This window comes from Numida meleagris, chromosome 20, assembly GCF_002078875.1.
Source record: "Numida meleagris isolate 19003 breed g44 Domestic line chromosome 20, NumMel1.0, whole genome shotgun sequence".
Classification (NCBI taxonomy): domain Eukaryota; kingdom Metazoa; phylum Chordata; class Aves; order Galliformes; family Numididae; genus Numida; species Numida meleagris.
Window position 1 is genome coordinate 5,298,062 of NC_034428.1, and position 20,531 is coordinate 5,318,592.

A 20,531-nucleotide genomic window follows, 5' to 3' on the forward strand; every position below is an offset into this window, starting at 1 on the left:
CCGCCCCGCCCCCCCTGGAAGCGGGGGCCGAGGCGGGAGCAGGCCCCGCGGGCCGGCAGCTGTCACACGGACTAAAACCCAAGCATCACGGCAGAGCCAAGGGTGGCCTGAGACTATTATTTCAAGTCTGAAGCCAAAGGGGACTTTTGTATAAGGAACAACAGCAGAATCTGTTCCTTCTGAAGCACTTTTTCAGAAGGCCTCGCAGTACTTGACAGAGGTGATAGCTATCTTTATGTCCTCCGACACTAGAACAAGAGATGCAAGTGTTTAAGTTATATCGTAACGTATTAAGTTAAGCATTTAGGTTATAATATAAGCAAAGCCTACTGTTTGGCTTCCTTAACAGCTCTGGAGGGCTGATATGCTAGTGGTAAACGTATTTCACAGAACCACAGAATGGTTGGAGTTGAAAGGGACCCTAAAGGCCGCCTGGTCCATCCCCTGCAATGAGCAGGGACACCCACAGCTCCATCAGTGCTCACAGCCCCTCCAGCCTGACCTTGGGTGAATCCACCACCTCTCTGGGCAGCCTGTGCCAGTGCCTCACCGCCCTTCTTCCTTATATCCCATCTCAATCTCCCCTCTTTCAGTTGGAAGCCATTTCCCCCCGTCCCATCACCACAGACCCTGCTGAAGAGTCTGTCCCCTTTTTCTTGCAGCCCCTTTAGATGCAGACAGGCCGCTCTCAGCTCTGCTCCAGCTGTACAGCCCCAGCTCTCAGCCTGTCCTCGCAGGGAGGTTTTCATCCCTTGGAGCATTTCTGCTGCCCTCCTCTGGATGTGCTCCAGCAGGTCCTTGTCCCTCCCATACTGAGGGCCCCACATCTGGACACAGCGCTCCAGGTGAGATCTCACCAGCACAGAGGAGTAGAAAAATCACCTCCCTCAACCTGCTGCCCACGCTGCTTTTGAGATTTGCACGGTCCCATCTTGCAGCTGGCACAAAGAAGAGTTATCTCATGCAAACGACTTTTCAGCCGTATACAAACTCGGAGAAAAGAGCTAGTAAAACTTTTAGGCAACGCGAACACATGATGATAACAAACATGTAATTTGTTAGCTCTGTGGCTGGAACTGACATTCAACTTGATGAATTTAGCTTGGGAGTAACGATGCTAGAATCTAAATTAAGCCCTCTAACCTTGTACTTCTAAAATGAGATGCAGCAGCCACTTCAAAATTAGACCATTAAAAGAGCTCCCTCAGCAGCAATAGGAGGGAGAAAAGGACCGCAGTGACCAAGTGCCACTTCTACAGCCACTCTGGCACACACGGCTATCTCACTGCTGACACCCTCCAGCAACACCTCTGACAAGCAGCTTTCTCCAGGCTGTCGCCTCTAGATCATGTCGTAGCATCAAGTTGGGACAGTGGTGATAAAAAGGTGAGATAGACATTTACCTATCTGATCTTTCTAGAGCATGTATTTTTCACTACAGACTTGGTATTTTACTGCTGCACGGCTCTTGCATTTGGATGTGGCCTTACCTCCCCAGCTGTAACCACAGCAGACGCTTTGTGGTATTGGTGTTTGTGTCTCTTTTCACTCTGTACGTTACTATTTTACAGTGCATTCCTTGTGTCATTGTAAACCTGTCTGACTGAACACCTTTCCATAAACAACTTAATTTCACTTTCATCAAGGATATTATCATAGCTTAACTTATTTAGGAGACTTCTTGAAACTGAGTTTTCACTGCAATTTACTATGTGCAGAAAAACAGCCTTCATCTAGCTCATTTTATTAGCAGAGGCAGGAAGAACTTCTGAAACCCTATAAGGAGTTTTCAGCGAAATATGACAACTCTCATACACCTATGCTTGGGGAAAACATATGCAAAACAACCTACAAATATCCTCAGCCCTTTGATAAAGAGGAAGAGAAGACAGAAGAGAAAAAATATTTGCTTGTGCTTAGTTAAAATGTTATCTGAGACCTCATTAGAAGTCCCCAACGTGAAATTTTACTTTTCATATATAGCAGAGAACAGGGAAATTAAAGCCTACAAATTAAACTTACAAATTAGAACCCCCCCCAAAAAAACACCTGGGGAAAAAGTTTACAGCATTTAAAATGTTACCAGGTAAAGCAGAACAAAATGATATACAAGCCACTACTTTTCTGTTCGAGGTAAATAAAAACTGTGCTGTTTATTTATCACTAAGTGGAATTCCCCTGAATTTATGAATTACAAAGATCAGGAAGGGGCCATTTAGGAACACTTTATCAGAACCTGAATGTGCAAGCTGTTATTAAATACATGTTTTCTTCTGTCTCGCTGGTCAATAAAGTGTGATGTGAATCTAAGATTGATATGGACACTATAAGAACAAATTCACCTCCGACACAGAAAACGAGACAAAACCCAAGTATAAATAAAACAATATTTTGTAAAAAGAAAGCAGAAAGCAGCACAATTTTTTATGAGTTAGAAACTGCAGGGAAATTAATAAGTTATGGGGTAGTGAAAGCTGATACAACAGACAGCAAATGCCTTCACGCCGCAACTTGCCTACGAGACCACAAATTTTAAATCACTTCTACATTATCCCCCTACCTATGCTGTCAGCTCAACTTTCTTCACACTATTGTTAAGAAATCTGCTTACTCTAAATTTGTCACTTCACATAATAAAAAGTAACTTTAAGAAACACTAGACAATGCCTTGCTTTGGTTTTTATATTCTTGGAACAGCTAAGACAGAATTAAACAGAATATTGGGGTAATTATAATTACAATTATTACTCGCATTAACTGCTATTAAACTGCAAGAATAGCCCATTCGTGCAATCAAAAACTTGCTAAATCTTGACATGATCCAACATGATCCACTGCCTGAATACTGAATGTTTAATGGTGGCAAAAGCTTTCCAATTTCATGACAAAATTCCACTTCAAAAATCCCAGCAAATTCACAAGGTCAGAATCTTCCTCACATACCACTTAGAAACACAGAATCGTTTATGTTGGAAAAGACTCACAAGGTCATCAAGTCCAACCGTGACCTCACACTTAGCTGCCGCGTTACCTGTGTGTCAGCTGGTGGCTATCAAGGGACAGCAGGAGGGAGCTGCCACCCCACAGACCATGGCTGCAACCCTTCTAGGAACAGCTTGGACACTTCTGAGCAGTATGAAACTGGGAGTATGAATACAAGTGATCTCAGCCTTGCAGAGCTAGCTCAGGCACATCTGAACTGTGTTCCTAGAGCTATGTACACAGGGCAGAAACAACTCATTGGTTCTGTAGCAACACCCAAAGCTACCCACAGATGCTACTGCGCTGGTGACAAGTACAGCAGCAAGCCTTCACGCAGAGGCAGCCTGCAGGTAACACTGTTTCTGATGGAACGCTCCCATCCAGCCAGCATACACCAGTTTCCAGATGCTAGGCCAGGATTCCAGGGTTGGTATTGCTAACACCAATCTGAAGCTAACCCAACCCCACAGCGTGCACGGAAAGGCAGAGCACAAAGCTTTAAGTGGCTGATGCAGGAGCAAAGAAACACTGCCATACTCAAGACTGCTCTTTGAAGAACCCTAGTGCATCCCAGAGAAGCTAACATCTCATCACACTGCAAGAAATTCCAGATGGATTTTGAAACCCAAAAAACTGAGCGTTATTGGATGCTCCAGCAGCCTTCAGAAAGAGCTGCTTGGCAGCATGACCTTGTTGGCAAGATTTACTGGGATAAAATTCGTCAGGTTGCAAGCTGAAGAAGATAGTCAAAGCAACAAAGGGTGTTTCAGATATTGAAGCCAGATATTTGTTATTCTGTCAGTACTGCTCAGCCTTCTTTTAGCAGTACAATTATTTTCCGAAGTGCAGTATTATCTTTGAGAAAACAGATTTGAAATGTGAACATCTGTCTTTATCACAACTTTGCAGGGAAGATTCAACAAGAGAGAAATTTAAAGTGTCAGAGCGACTCCAAAAGCTCACTTAGATAAATGAGTTAGTGCGACTACGGGCAAAGATCAGGCAATGCAAGATAAAATGTCTAGAGCAAACTAAGCTGGCTACAGATGTGCCCTGAGAGCATACCCTCAGTGAATAAACAGTAAAGACAAGCCAGTCTAGCTGACAATAGAGAATCTGTACTCAAATGCTACGTCAAAGCTATCAGGAAGCTTAGAAAATAGTTAGAGGCTTTTCCCAGTCATGCTTGACCTAAACGTAATAGTTCTACATACTTTGATATTACCCTATAAACTTCAGAACTGTATAGCATCAACTCTTTTCTTCTTAAATGTAGAACAGTTAAATGTTATTGGCCTGACAAGGAAATTTAAGAAACATCCATAGCACAACAGCAAGGCTGCAGATACACAAAAGCATTCTAAGAAGGAACAAAGTTGACCTACACATACTCACTGTTATTACATTCTGGATAGGGGGATTTAAATAATAATTCAGAGCTACAATATTCTAGCACTATCATACTCTACCCTTTCCTACAGCTAAACTAATATTTTTGTTATTCAGGAGATGCTATGATTCTGTGATTCTATGTAGCAGTAAATATTCTCTTCCCCACTCCCTCTCCTGCAATGAAACTGGAGAGGTACAGAATTAGGAAAATCTATTTCATGAAGCTACTTACATAAGTGTCTTGAAAACCAATCTTTAAGTTGCAAAGACCATAAAAATAACTGCTTTTTGCTCAGTACAAAGCATCTCAGTATCTACAGGAATTGGGGAAAAAAAACATTTTATGGAGTTTGCTAGATTTTCACCCCATCTGTATCAACTTTGATTAAGATTTGAGCAGAGGGAAATGAAATATAATGCATTAAGCACAGTGACCGATTCTTTCCAGACATTGATACCTTTAAACTTTTGTAGTATATGGTCCTGTTGATCTCCAGAGGAAACAGGTTTTGCTCCTTTCCTGAGCGTGCCCAGTTTATATATCGCAGCCAGTTCCCTTTCTTTGGGTCAGTTGCATCAACACACATCCACCCCAAGTTTGGGTAATACACCTACAAGAGAAAACTGGCATTTATCCCAAGCAAACTGATAACTGTTCATGTTGAAGTGTACCTGCATCAAAACTAAATATATTGTAAAGCTATACAGAGCAGCAATCATCAACAAACGAGAGAGAAGGCAAAAAAAACACAAGCAGAGCATGTTTTTTTAGGGGAGTGTGCTGCTGTTGCTTGCATTCTTCTCAGAGGAACTGGTATAAGTGAAAAACACTGAACAACTTTTGGTGGACAAGCCCTCCTCTGTCTGAAGGCTTTGGGCTCCAAAGCCAAACTATTTAATGCATTCTGTGCTTTGTTTGGCATGCTGATGTGATTCTCTAGGGTTTGTATCTATCGTAAGGATTGATGTAATATAAATGCAGTTGAGTTTTATTTTTGCTGTCTGAGGAAACGGGAAAAGTAATGATAAATAAGTTAGAAGCATTTGCTTTATTTGGAAAGGTAAGGGAAAATACAACGTATATTTAATCTTGCTTCAGAGGATTGAAGAAAATCTTAATGTTTCAGAAATTGTGTGATCACCTTAAAAATTTACCACATCTATGAACTTCTGAATGTTCCAAGGTGCTGTCTAAATTTTTTGTTTCCACTCTTGGCTATATGTTTCTAAATGCCTACTCATGCTCTACACTTCAAGACAGCTTGCATTAAAGCAAAGCTACTGATAGAAAATACTGATATTCAGTATTTTTCTGCTAACAGTCAACTCTGCTTCTCTTTCACGACGATACATATTTCCCACATCTCTTCTTATAGTCCAAGTTAGATTCCTATAAGAAAAGCTGTCAGCAAATGTTACACACTTTTTTTTTCCAAATTGAAGAATGCTTCACTGTTCAGCAATGAGAGCCATCATTTTTCCAGCATTTAAAAATATTTTATCTCAGAACATAGGCATACAAACTGTACACAGTGCCTCAGAAGTATTGGGCAGCTCTCAGATTGTCAGGAAAAAAAAAAAAGTAAAAATAAGTGTAATTTGACTATGCTTTACTATTTGCTTTTTTTGCTTTTGGTTAAGTCTACAAACATCAGCTTCCACTAGGAAGAACTCGTCTCTTTCCAAGCAAAGAGAAATCCTCTCCCTTACTTAAACTACTGCAGCGTGGATTTCACCAGCACACTCAGCCCTTGCAAGATGAGAAAGTGAACAGTTTCACAGAGCAAGATGGTAAAATAATTCATTTTGGTTAAAATGGAAGGAAACAGCCAAGCAGTGCTGTGGAAGAGTTTTGAACATATGGCACGTATGACAAAGCATAATACAGGATTGCTTTTTGGTCAAGCCACCTAATCTACTGATTTTTGTTGCAAAATTTTGTGCATTATGAGAGTGGAAATTGCTTCAGCTCCTCTGTATAACACTGCAACTTCAAATGATTCCTAAAAGCCATGGGAAATAGCAAGTGGACCACTCGTTCTGAACCCATCAGGAGGTGGCATTTCCCTGTTTTCAGTCACTTGCCATCGTTTCCCTACCAGTGGCTTTTCTCTGACTGAAATTGAGAATGCCTTCAAGTCTACTGCTCTCCTCAGATACAGCAACCATATATTGACACAAAACTCATCCACTTACTCTAAATCATATGATAGTTTAAAATTATTAAAATTGAGACTCTCTTCAGATTAACTTCACTAAAATCAATCGAATTCCTATAGAAAAGTTTTTCTCTTGGTTGAAGGTCCATATACTGAACTATTCTCACACATCATCCTTTTACAACCCTATTTTCTAACAGTTAAGATGCTGGAGTGGTTTCAGATATCAACATATGGGGCCAACTGTCACAGTCTCATTTTAGCTGCTTTTTTTTTTTTTAAATTCCAAAATCAGTGTTAAAGCAACACACAACTACTTGGAAATCTAGGAGATCCTGTTGTTGCCTGCATTGCAAACTACGAAACTGTGTCAGTTTGCTTGCTGCTATCAGTTCTCCACACAATTTTTTCAAAGACATCACAATATATCCAGTGAGAACACTCAAAAATCAAGAAAAACAATTACAAGGTCAATAATTTACCAGACTGATCCAATCTCTCTAAGTGCTCATGCACCAGATCAAAATTTGAGATACCTTATGCAGTGGAGTTGGTAAAATAAAATACTAGTTTGATACAGCAAACATTCTACTTTACTTTATTACTTTCCTGAATGTGAATTTGCATTTATGGGAAATTATTCTAGCTCAATTCCTCCGATATGGCTTATCACTAAGCTTTGTATTTGTATTCAGCGTTTTATGCAGGTCTGGTTTTACAGTCCAGGGGCCAGAAGGACAACTATTATCAATCTCTTTAGGTTAAAGATCTGTAAATTAGCATGTTCTGAACAGAAGTTGCTATGCCACAGTTCCTCCACCCCTCCTCCTTGACCATTCACTGTGCTAAAGCCACTTACTCTGTACACCTTCCAAAAAAGTGAAGTTGTCTTTGGGAGTACTTAGGAACTGCCTTATTTAAAGACACTGTAGATAGAATTTAACTCCAGATTAAGACACCTACACTTTGAAATCTACATAATATCTGAGGTCTTATGACTATCAGAGGAGCTTGAAAAAACTATTCAGCTGTCCAGACAGTATTTGCTTGAAGGCAAACCCAAATACAAGCAGCATAAGAAATGCTGAAACAGCTGAGAACTTTTATGAAAGCTCCAAAAGCAAAACCAATCCCCATAACAAAGCAGTTTTTCAAAGAGCTGGATGAGGAGGAACGCTGAGATTTCCTTAAGACATTCCACATCTTTCCAGTTTCCCTCCTTTCATAAGCAGTTAACAGTACTCAACTGAAGAATGGATACTACTCAGTGCTCAAGCCAACAAAGCAAAGCTTTATTTGTAGTAGACTCTTATAGAAAGGAGGGATCCAGAGACAGCATGGGAGAAAATTAATACAGCAATTTCAAACAACGTCAATAGTTTAAAGCTTTGCAATTCAGAAACATTTTTCAACCCAAGTACGTGTAAACAGATTTGCAATGATATCCACAGATACATAAGTAGCAACTATTTTATGTCTATTCTTAAAATCTCTGGAAAGGCAAATACAAAATATTGACCTCATGACAGATACCTTTTTCACTAAAAAGTTTTTCTTACCTCCCACATGTATACATTGCTCTTAACTTGAGATCTTTTTTTCTTGTCGCCAACAAAAGGCCCAAATTTCTTCCCTTTTAAAATTGACTTTGTTGCCCAGACACCTGAAACAATACATATCAGTAATTATAACAAATCTAACTGAGCTCAAGAGGAAATCTTCTATTTACATTTCATTTTTCTTATGATCATTGCATGTGTCTGTTTCAGGCTGTGGTGCTCTACACTATTAAGATCACAACCAGAAAATTGAAGTTCACTATAAGGAATTCAAGCAAACATCTCCCCAGAACTTCCCCCAGTCATATAAGGTTTAAGCATTTATCTGGTTTCATTCTTTGCTCCAGGGCTGCTGTAGCTCTGAAGACAAAAAGTGACCTTGATTTCTCTTGTATTTCAGGAGAAATTCAAAATACCATACGGAGTAGAAGTTTTCTAACATTCTCCCTGCCTCTACCTCACTTAATTCCAACATACCACTCTCATTCAGACCATGCCAGATCAGGTTCATACTAGAAAATATTAACCTTGCTCCAAGGAGTTTATAACCTGTTTCTAACAGTAATGCATCCATAGTCAGGACATTCCTTAATCTACCAAGTTTCAACATCAAATATCCAGTCTGCAACTCTGATTTCTAAAGTCCTCTCAAGTTAAAACTCTCTCAAAAACATGAGCATTTTGCATTATCATACAAACAATACTTTGTTCCATATGGCAGCTTCCAAGTCTGCACTGAATCATGTAAGAAACTTTTTGTATTGATTGGATAGTGAGACACGGCACTCTGAAGTGAAACAAGATAGCAACAAAAATAAAAACCAAAACTGATAGAAATGAAAGAGCTATAAATTAAGGCAACCAGTAGAGGAACATACCAATATATTCATAACCTAACCTCTTAGCATCCTGGTCCATCTTTGACCCTGACTTTGACCTTTCAAGAACACAACCTTGGTCTGTTAGAGAAACTGAGACGGTAGCAGACCACTCCTTCCAATATAAACGTTTTCAGATAAATGCATTTCTTCATTCATTGCCCAACACACCAGGGCACCAAATTTTCACAGCGCAGCAAGCAGTTTATGTGAGGCATTTTAAAAGTCTTCATTCTCTTTTTTACAGCCGTGGCACTCACCAAGCCTGGTCTTGTCAACAGCAGATGGGAAGAGCCTGACGTCCTCCGGCAGCCCCCGAAGCACGTGCTCAGGTACATCAGCTAAGGTCTCCACTACAACCGCAGGCTCAGTTGTGTTCTGCAAGTCAGCAAACAGAAGGGCCGCAACCGTTAGCAAAGGAAAAAAAAGACACAGCAGAAAGCAGCTGATCAACCTATGCAAGCTGTTCCTGAGAGTCTTTAGCTCCTAATTCTACTCGTAAGAAAAGTGTCTAATTGCTGGAGTTGGTGGAAGCGACTACAAGCAGTGTGTAAATCTAACTGCAGGGGTTTCCTTATTTCTCACAGGCCATATGCCATCTCATTTATTTTCCTTGGTTTCCCTTAACCACACTCAGAATTTCCCCCAGCAGTTACTTGGCAAATACAGAGCTAAAGGTATTTTATTTATCTTCTCTGAATACAGCTCACCTGGCAGCACTATTCCACTATTCCTAAAGTGGAATGAAGAGGAATCACTGTGGTTTTATACCCTGGAAAGCATCTATCCATAATATTACATTCACTTAATTCAAGATGATCTTTCAGGATATAGCTTGCATGTGCATTCATGCTTAGTGTTCAGTCTTTGAAAATGCTCAGTAATACGGTGATCTAGAACTCATCCACAGAACACAGATTGACTTTCAACTGCTCTGTTTCTTCTGATTAGTTATGCCATGAGAAACTCCACCGACCAAGTAATTATGCAAATAATAGGACTGTGACATGCTACATTATGTTGAGACAACATCCACTTGGGCCATTTCCAAAGAATGTTTCTCCAAATTTCAGACCAAATACATTAGGTGAATCTGCTTGCCTTAACTGTTATGCTTCGACAGTTCTCAAAGAAGTTTCTCATCACACAATTGTTGATAGAAACACTGCCTCGACTTCAGGATCTAGTTATCACAACGAAACTTCCAGTTCCTTATAGCAAAGCATTACAATTATTTTGACTACACAAAGTATTGGTAAATATTTTTAATTCTATTCTTAATGCTAGACTGTTCTTAGACAAAAAAACAATGAAGTGCAAAAACATTCCAGCTCCTATGTAGCCTGTCTGGAAAGCCTTACTCAGCTGAAAAACCTGTACAGGAGGTAGTTAGATTCTCTCTTTAAGAATACAAAGAGATACAAAAATATATATACAGATCTAATCTTTTCTAGACCATCAAAAACTCGTTTTGTGGCTTGTTTCTATGTTCCAGCTGTATGCTGTGTCTTAAATATGATCTCCTCTGCTAGAAAACGTTGCTGACTGCTTCTGACACTCATCCATTTACCAAGCAACACAGGACGCTTCTAGAAGAAATCTCTGACCACCGCATGCATTTTTGACCCTGAGTAATCAGATGAGAAAAGGTGTCAGAAACGTTTCAGGACAGACAGCAAAGCAGTTTCTTCATTACAAGCCTCAGCAAAGAGACTTTAGTAAAGGTGAATAGAATCACGTGGGCTGGATTGGATCCACCTCACATCTGTGGTACGCAGCTCATCCTTATTGAAACTGACGGCACTAATGAGAAGGATGACTTGAAAAACATTCATGTTTTAATAACCATCCTTCTCATTTCATGTTTGACTTGAGTTAAATATTTGTCCCTAAAAAGTACTAGTTATCTGTGACCATCAGCAAGAGAAACATGTTTAACTATTAAAAGCATGTCTATTAATAGAGAGGTAGGAAATAAGAAGCAGTTCACTTCCAAAAACATTTATTTGTAGTTAACGTACAGCTCAACACATTTTATTTTCTATGTGTTTTTTTAAAATCCTCCAACTCTTTTAAGTTAAAACTGAGATACACTGCAATTTCCCTGGGAGCACCCCAGGTTCGTGCTGTTGCGTTCGCAGTGAGAGAGATCGGGTGCTGCAGCTTTGTGTGGGGACACCCTGAAGTTACAGAACAAAGAGCAGCTCCAAATCCAGAGCACTCATGGTCAGAGGGTGCAGACCTGCCCACGCAGCCAGCCATTCTACCTCTGTCAATCATTTCCTCAACTTGCACATAAAAGTTCCAAACAGAATGACCGTGTATGCCCTGATGCATAAAGAAGAAAGCGATGCAAAGCTTCACTAACAGGAATAACTTGCCCAGAAACACCCAAGGGATGGCTTAGGAAATATAGGGCAACGCTAGACCATCAGCTACCCATCACACTGAGGGCAACCGCGCACACAGCAGCAATTCTTTATTTCCTCTTTTCAAACGATGGCTTTCAGGGATTCTCAGTCCAACCAGTCTCAAAAAACCAATTTAGAACAGCTTCTCGTGTTGTCTTACTCGAGCACATATCAACTGGGAGAAAGACCAAACAGAAATTTGAGGAGAAAACAACACTCAAAGTTCTGAAAAATAGATGTAGTTCACAAAAGTGAAGAGTGCTTTTTTTACCTATTGAACCTAGAATACTGCAGTAGACAAACCACTCCAGTGTGCATCCTGAATTCCCATTCTGGCATGTACCAATTTCTCAGCCACAAGCACAAACATACCCCGTGCTGCCCAGCCCTGGATGCCAGGGGACAGAGAGGAGCTTCCCTGCACACCCTGAGTCCAGTAACACATACATACCCCTCTGGTAGCATGGCTGGCACTGAAGCTTGCCTTGTAATGCACTTCCCAGAGCTACTGCTGGGTTATTGTTATCCTCCTTCTGCTCTGCTTACTGCCTACAAACACGCCACTTCGCTCCAGAGATCAACCTTAAAGTATTTGCACGCCAAGCTTACTGCTCTGCTCTGCTTTGAAGAGAATAATAGGTTTTAAATAGCGTCATAAAAGTTATTTCTGCGTTCTATTCTTAATTAAACCAACTGTTCAGAACCCTTAGCCAACAGGCTGTAATTCATACAAAGTGTTTTAAGGTGTTCTCATAGTAAAGTTGGAGAGGCAATAGAAAGCAAATAAGTGATTTATGGATGTTTAGTAAGTGATTAACTTAATGTCCATTTTGATAATGTCCTATTGACTCCACAAGAGTCAATAGGCTCCTTATAATTATATTCATGCTATTATTCACATAATGCATAGTAACAAGCGTTACTCACAGCTGTCACAAGACAACTAGCTCTGTAGTGAAGTTAACAAGACACCTACTCCCGATTAAACAACCAGAATTTCAAAAGCCTCAAGCACATACTGCCTCCCATCAATGGAGCCACACTATGAAAGAATGGTGCTTGGCATGAACGAGGCATATGCTGAACTTCATGCTACAGCCCTGCAAAAATATCTGCCCCCTGACATTGAACTGTGACCACTCTGGTCAGTCACAAATAGTGGTGATGCTGGCAATAGCTCCTCTAACATGAAGGACGTTATATTTAAGTTCTGAAGCAACTTCAGGTGGTGTTAAATAACAACAGAAAACCAGGCCATGCTGCAGCTGTCCAAGAAAACTCTGACTTTCCAGACATGATTCTTGCTTTTACTTGCAGCCATAAAGCAGAGATATAATAGTAGTCTTCATGTACTGAGCTGGGTGTTCACCTATAACACCCAGCATTTTCCACTGAGCACTTACGAAACGTTATGGAAATACATTTTTACATGTACCTCTCTATAGGCTCCCACAGTTGAGTTTTTAATCTTCCAAGCAAAACGGATAAAGCTTTCCCAACCTCTTCTACTTCATATCCACACTTAGAGTGCTCAGTATGGCAAGTATTCTCCTCTATATTTATGACTTGCTGAGTTAAGTTACAAGAACATGTCTCCTGTCAGCTTTCTGCAACAGCGAGAAAAATGATAAAACTGGAGTCCTAGCAATGTTATTCTATTGCTGCCTTGGTAAGCCCTAACAGCTGCACAGACACATCCTAGAGAGCTATTTGTAGGGGAGAAAGACCCCGAAATTGGAAACTGTAGAAGGAACAGAATGCCAGAAATCCCTTCCCATCCGCTAGAGTGAGGGGACTGGGGAAATATCCTTGCTCTTTAGTTATAATAGCTGAAAGTATATTCACAGCAGAACAACGTTTTATTTCATTTTATTTTGCTCTTCCAGCAGCCAGAAAGGCAAAACAGGTTTGACAGAAGCCTGACTGGACATCTGCTAGCCTTGAACTGATATGAGAGAGTCCACATCTGAGCAGACAGAAGAGAAACTCGCTCTTCTCTGCATCTCAAACAAAGAGGCCTCGATATCCTCCCAGCATCCAGCCCCACCACTGCCTTAGGGAACACCAGGCTCAGTTCTTTTTCACAGCACTTTCTAACAACCTACATATAGGCACAGATGAGAGGGACAGCAGACATGGAACAAGACGACTACGAGAACAATGCATTTGAAGTTTCAAGCTGACAAAACCTTTTTCTAAACCGCCACCATAGCTAGAGGAGGCTTGTTTAACTGCTACAGCACAATCTGATCAATCAAAACTTTAAAAAAAAGAGATAAGACCAAAGTGTGCAGCACTGGATCACATCCTACGACAGATCAGACATTTCCTAACAGCCATACCTCCTTTCAGACATTACTGTCCATTTCAGAAGTCTATCTGCAAGGAGTAACACACAATCAGAACTTTATTTACCATCTACCTGCACTAATCAAAGATCAGCAGCTGGACGCAGCACTCTGACCCATTCCACACCTGTCATATTCCTGCATTTCACAAGTACCAGAATATGAGATGTGGCCTAGAACGTAACAAGACATCTCAAACATCTCACATCTCAAACAAACACTAATAAGTAACTACATATTATACAGTAAAATAAGCAATTTAGTTCAGTCAAATCAGTGCATGCTAATTTTATTTGCAATGTAAATGCAGCTTCTTAAAACACCTTCCAGATCAAAACCCAAAGGAACACCTATCCACCAAAGGCAGAAATAGTCTGATTTCAATCGCTTTTCCACCAACATTTAACAATCACATTCAAATTTTTTTTTCCCCTGTAAAGAAAAGTTCACCTTTTGGTGAGGATACCATAGTGGTGCATGCCCTAGAGTCAACTCCGCTCTAAACTGAAGACCTACTAAGGTGTTTTGTGCTCAATCCAGCAATTCGGTTGCAACGTTGAGTACGTGTAAACTTGAAGCTTGTTTCCCTTTTATATCTGTCACTCTGAAGTTTACCAAACACATTACACTGCCAGGACTTAAACCAGCAAGGGTGAAGTGACCTAAGAACAATGCAAAGTGTTGGAGGGCCGAAAGGTGCCCGAAACTGAAGCTTTCCTCTCCTGTTTGAATCCCATTCAGAGTCCAGGCACTTTGATAGTGCCTTTCAACACCTCCATAGTTTTTAATGCCACTTTCAATAGGAACAGTACCTGCTACAAGATGTTTACAGATGATCAGATCAGAACAAAAAGGGAAAGAAAAAAAAAAATCATGCTGAATGATGCGAGGACCAGCAAACACTTAGCGTCGTGCTTTGGTAGAAACAGGATTAAGGGAAATGATAAGAGGATGTCATTGAAGAGACAGGGACATGGCACAGGAGACAGAAAGGAACTGTGAAAGAGAAACAGAAACCAAGAGCTAGCATAGGGCAGGGCAGGCAGAAGCAGGAAAGTCTCCTATCGAAAAACCCGACTGAACTCATCCCACTTTTATGGCACGTGCTTGAAGATTGAAGCTGTATTAGAAATATTTGAAATAACCAATTGAGAAACTCAGAAAGCACTTAGTACAAGCGCAGGTGTAATTTACCTTATACCTTTTTTTTCAATTACAAATACCTTATACCAATTTTTCAATTACAGCCCATTCAGCATTCCATGCAACCTTCTCCCTACTTTACCTTAAGGCAGGCTCAGATGCAATAAATGCTACTGAACAAAAACCCACACTTGCTTGGTTTTGTGTGTGTTTTTCTTTAATAAATTATTCAGAGTATTCTGAAGCACTTCACATATTAAAGGAAAGTTTTGTTTCAAAAACAGAGAATGCATGTCATCTATCCTGAGACACCAATCTTCCATGAAACACAAAAATATTAACTCAAATAAGAGCTGTATTTTTTGAAAAGATCCTTTTTATCTTTACTAGAAGGCAGCCAGATCAGTTCATGAAAAGGATTTTCTTTGTTACAACAAAACGAGCAGTCCTTTCATATAAGTAACATTAACAATACCCAATTAGTTTTGGGGTCACTGAAGTCACACCAAAAGCAAAGATAAGCAGAATGAAAGAAACACGAGAGCAGAACACTTGAAAGATGTTTGGCATCAGGCAGCAAAGACATTTCTTATACAGACCTGGCACTACAACTTGTCAACAGTGAATGAAATGACAAGGGCACTGCAAGAAAAAAACACCACAGGTTTGATGCTAAGTACACACTCAATATGAATGGTAATTGAACAATAAAAAGCCTTATGAGCTCTGTACACTTTGGGAACTAAAGGCAAAAGGCAGAGGTGCCAAGAAGGACTCGAAGCTGTTGTAACTCTGCCCAGAGGCAGGGTCATCTCTGTATTTAATTGTAAGACAACATGCATCACAGCACTGCATAAACGGTGTTACCAGTCCCAGCACGAAGGATGAAGATTTTTTATACAGTGCAGAAATTTTACTCAGTTCTAGAAAGGGAGCAGCACTGGTGGAGTGAGGAAAGGCAAATGGGAAGGAAACAACTACGGATAACACAGATTGCCACCTAGATCTTTCGGAGCAAGTAGTAAAGCAGAAGGGCTATTGCTCGGGCAGAACAATGAGCTGCTGGCTTTATGCCAGAGCACCTTCAAAATACACCTTATGGGGAAAAAATTCAAGTCTCAAAAGAAGGAAATGGTGAAGCAATAGTTATCCCTGCTACCCCAAGCAGGACCACTCATCCTTCAAAGCGGGCAAACAAGGAAGTTATTTGCATTATATATAATGCATATTTATGCACATATATAATACAAATATGTACTCTTTACAATACGTATTTGAAGACTGGTAGAGGTCACATTTTGCTTCTTGCTTTCTAAATATGCGTGTGTTTTTTTCACTTTAAATCAGAGCAATAGGAAACATCCTACCACACAATTGTAAATAATTGTATTTACGCTCCTATAACTTCAGTGATGGAGTATACTACAGCAGAGTGCTAATTGTACTCTGTGCTGATAACAATCAATTAAGGGCTTAGAAGCAAAAAAGTAATTCATTAGGAACAGCAATGAAAAAAGTATACCAAGCATTTTGCATCACTGCATAGCGTGGTTGTTGCTGGCTAACAAAACAAGAAGCTTCTGTTCACAGCCATCTTTCTAGCAAACTGAAGAGTGGCATTCCTTCAGGGTAGTACCCCGTGTTCACATCCCCATGCCAAGGGGACTTGGTAAGATAACCCAAACAGAGAACTTATGAGAATAATTTAAGGCAATACTTACTCCTTCTATACACACTCTCTGTATTTTTTCTACTTGAACAGACAAAAAAAAAATGAAGTCAGGTACACCTGACACTGATTAAAACAACACTCTCCAGAGCATCCAGGACATTCTGGCATCTATGTAGTAGACAATGCACTGCAAAAATAAATTCCCTTTCCCAACCTTTATGCTTGATTCAAGGAAAATACTTTGGTTCCAGAGAAGTGTGAAACTTCCTGATCAATCAATTTCTATGGCAATGCTGTTCACTGCATGTTTGAAATGGTACAGTAGTTTAAAAGGTAAAAAACAGAAGCTTTTTTTTTTTTTTTTGACTTTTCATATTAACAATGAGCTGTCCTAGTAACTAAGTATTTTGACAAAATCTTCCATGGAAACTCACCTGATTCATTTTGAATTCCGGTTGCCTTCTGAGAAGAGACACACGACAAAGGAACTCCTCTGATCACACGAGCCCTAAAAAGAAAAACAGACAACTGTAAGGCATACCTACCAAGTTACACTGATCTGAATGTACACAGACCTGTAGCTGCTCTTCCTAAAGGACTGTTCACAACGCAGCACCATGCTTTGCACAAGACCTGCTCCAAGCCATTGGTCAGTTGTTGTAGCTCAGAATAATGTCATATCTAGGAGTTTAGTATATGAACTCACTGTTTGGTTTTTTTAAACACTTGGAGGGAAATAACATGGCAGCTGACATTGGAAACACCATCCTGGTGCCACATGGAGTTGTCAGTAGCTGAACAATGCCCTTTTTGAAGCCTGACTGGTACTCACCCACCAAGCATTTCATTCAAATACTGCCATTTCTTGCCCCACTTTTTTTCCCCCTGCATAATCATTAAATGATTTTACTAAATGTTAGTTTTTATACAAAGCATTTAATTTCAAATCTGTTACTATTTCCAGCCACTCCTGGGACGTCAAATCCAGCCATGGCAATAGCGTCCCTTTGTCTCCAAGCCTCTCCTGCAGTTGTCACCACCACATCTCCCACATGCCATTACCACCCCACAGCCTTGACAGCAGCTTAACTCATTTTCCCTCCTGACAAATATGATTTCTGCTTCTGCTTTGGACAAATGGTGATCAGCAGGCTGCCTGTCACCTGCTGGAAGCTGCCTGTGCACGTGGAGGTGCTGATTTAAGGAAGAGCAAAGCTGCAGTCGTGTACACTTCCACACTGAGATGCCCCGGTAACAGAGGCAAACGCAGAGCTCTTTCATTCAGTGCTCACTTGAGTGATACCTGCTTCATGGCAATTCGTAAATGAAGTATTCTGGAAGGTGTTTCCTAATGAGAATGAAACTTGACTCTTGGGAAGATATGTTTGCTTTTTCCATATTTGGCTAGGAAGTAAAAAAAGATTATTCACAGAGACCACAAAAAACATTTTATTAAAGTGATCAGAGCACTGCACGATGAACTACGGCTGTTGGATGTGAGGATGTGTCCATGGCACCAGCTGCCCACTGCCGCCTGCTCTCCCCTTGCACTAGGTGACATTTAAGGGTCCCCTCTACCTCAAATGATTCTGTGATTATCAGCTCAGAGATCATCTCCTATCACACCCACCATCTACCATGGCTCTGGACATCAACTTAGAAAACCTACTTTAAGAAGCGCATAGACATTACGTTGCACTCAGTGAGAGTCATCTTCAAGTACATAGGTCATTTTCAACATGGAATAAACTAGGAAGGCATTTAACTCACAACTCTAGCTACACAGATAAAACCAGACAGACCTGAAGCATTCCCCTGCAGAAGCAAACATTCAGCATCACTACTCAGCCACTACATGTAAAGAAATAGAGACAAGTATCCATTAAGCAATGGGCTCAAGGAATATGTGCTAAGAGAAAGTCCCAGGAAGCTGACGAATATCTCCTCTAAGCTGAGCTTTATGTGACCTTGCTAAAGAAATTAGTCAAACATCTAAACATTACCAAAGCTTTTTTTAAGAAATGTTCTATTTGAGAGGTAAAAATATACTTTTCACACACAAATCCAATATTGCTTTACTCAGAATTAATAGTATTACAAAGCGTTTCAAAACCAACCAAAAATAAGCTTTGCTGTTGTTGTTCTAACATGTTTCATAGATGTTTATTATTATTCAACTTCCAAAGAACTGGTTGTAGCCAAACCTCGCACTGACCCTTCATAGGAAGTGACAAACCTCAGCAGACTGACGTATTTAAAGCTTAGTTCCCTAATGGACCGTGCTCTATGCCTTAAGCTACAAGTTGCCAGAGGAATCAGTTCACCAAAAAATAAGATGAGAAATGAAGCCGTGGTAAACCAAAAGCTGCAACAACTGCTACTAAAAGTACCAAGTTAAAGCACCCATTTCACCTTGAAATTCTATTCCTGCAGCTCTGACAAGTTACATGCAACTTAAAAACTGTCGGAAAACATTTCCCCATTTTCTTTCCTTATTAACAACGAAGAAAATCATACAGAAGGACTGACTGCACTAGTAAAAATAAAATCAACTTCAGCCTATGTGCAGCTTATGGACACTCAGGAGTTTTCTCTCTACCTAAATGAAAGTGACCTAAGAACAGAAAGCAATTCGTAACACAAAGGTTCACTTTTAACCTCTAGTTCCACAGAAACGTGCAGGTACAACCCAAGCCACACAAACATGAAGCCTACCAATTTGAATTTTTAATATTAATTCCCAGAAAACCAGGTCATATTTATTTCAAACCACCACCCACGGTGTATCCCATGAGTACAAAACTGCTGGGCACGCTCACAAGGTACTGAAGCAACGGAGAAACAAACAAGAAAAGTCAGATTTACTGCACCACATCATCTTAGCCTCTGAAAAATTTATTAAGAAGGGCTCATTAGAAAGTCTTCCTTGGAATTAATGTTGCTAATTTTGTACACTTTTCTGTGTATTAGGAATTGGTTGGGTTTTTTGGAACTAAGTCAGCTGGTGCTTCCAGTCAGCGCTCCCAGCAGCTGTGCTGACCAGTCTGCCTTCTGCTTTTCTAAGCCATACTTATTTCTAGAAGATGATTCTTTCACTTTGAAAAAGAATGTTACTTCCAATTCAGAGGAAGGAAAAATAAACAGGCATAAGAGTATCGGTCCCGTTTTGGAAACTGAAAATGGGACGTGCATAATGTCCCTGTCCAGGTAAAAAACACATCAATTACTAAGCTGGAAGAAAACTTAAAAGCCTCAGCAGCCTCTTCTCCCAGCCAGGGCTCCAGGCTGGGAAACTGCAGGGTGGTGGAAATGCTCTTTTTCTTTGCTTTAGCTTTTAATTACAGCACATGAATGATCATTATTTATTTATTTATCTTAAACATGTGAGTGTCGATGTTTTGTTGCAGTTCAATACTGGAAGAGCATTGTACATACAATGTGCAATGTGCTAGGTTAAGGAAACCTTCCAAAAAATGCACGTTGACTCTGAAAGATTAAAAACTATGAACTTGACAAACAATGGTGCTATCTATGGGCACTGAGTTGCAATGAAGTTTTCAGTTCCTCTAGAGTACCAGAATAAAGATGGAGAAAAGTGAGCAAAAAAACAATGAAAACAGTAACATCCGTTGTTTCTTTCTTGACAAAAATGAAAGTTTTGCTTAGTGCTTTGTAAGCAAATAAGCTGTAGACATTAAGAGTTTTATTCAGCAACCGTACCAATAAATCAACACAGAGATCAACCTCAAGCTCTTCACCTTCACGTGTAGTTTTCTAAAAAACCATTTCATCCTCATGGCAGAATGAAACAGCAACTAATCAAAAGAAGCAACAGAAAATACCAAGTCCCTAGTAACTGCTAATATATCTGAAATTGGAACAGTATTTCCATATAAGTACACCTTTTCCCTCTGCTTGCAAAGGCAGTGCATTCAAATGACAGTTTTCTCAGACAAGTACGCTGCAGATTTACGAGCACATGAAATA

The 20,531-nt window shown here is 40.1% G+C and overlaps 1 protein-coding gene across 5 annotated transcripts in view; it reads right to left on the bottom strand.

The window, feature by feature from the left end:
• PRDM2 (PR/SET domain 2) overlaps positions 1–20,531 on the bottom strand; it is a 59,614-nt gene that overhangs the window by 35,994 nt on the left and 3,089 nt on the right. For 4 of the 5 annotated variants that reach the window (XR_002444485.1, XM_021417668.1, XM_021417667.1 and 1 more), the window contains exons 2-5: positions 16,979–17,052; positions 9,231–9,348; positions 8,093–8,196; positions 4,833–4,985 (exon numbers count right to left, since the gene is read on the bottom strand). Coding sequence is in view for 4 of the 5 variants with exons in the window: in XM_021417668.1 (XP_021273343.1) it covers positions 4,833–4,985; positions 8,093–8,196; positions 9,231–9,348; positions 16,979–16,987 (384 nt within the window). In the remaining variant the exon portion in view is untranslated. Of the gene's footprint in view, positions 1–4,832; positions 4,986–8,092; positions 8,197–9,230; positions 9,349–15,471; positions 15,515–16,978; positions 17,053–20,531 lie in introns of all 5 variants that reach the window. The other variant, XM_021417670.1, reaches the window with a different exon arrangement.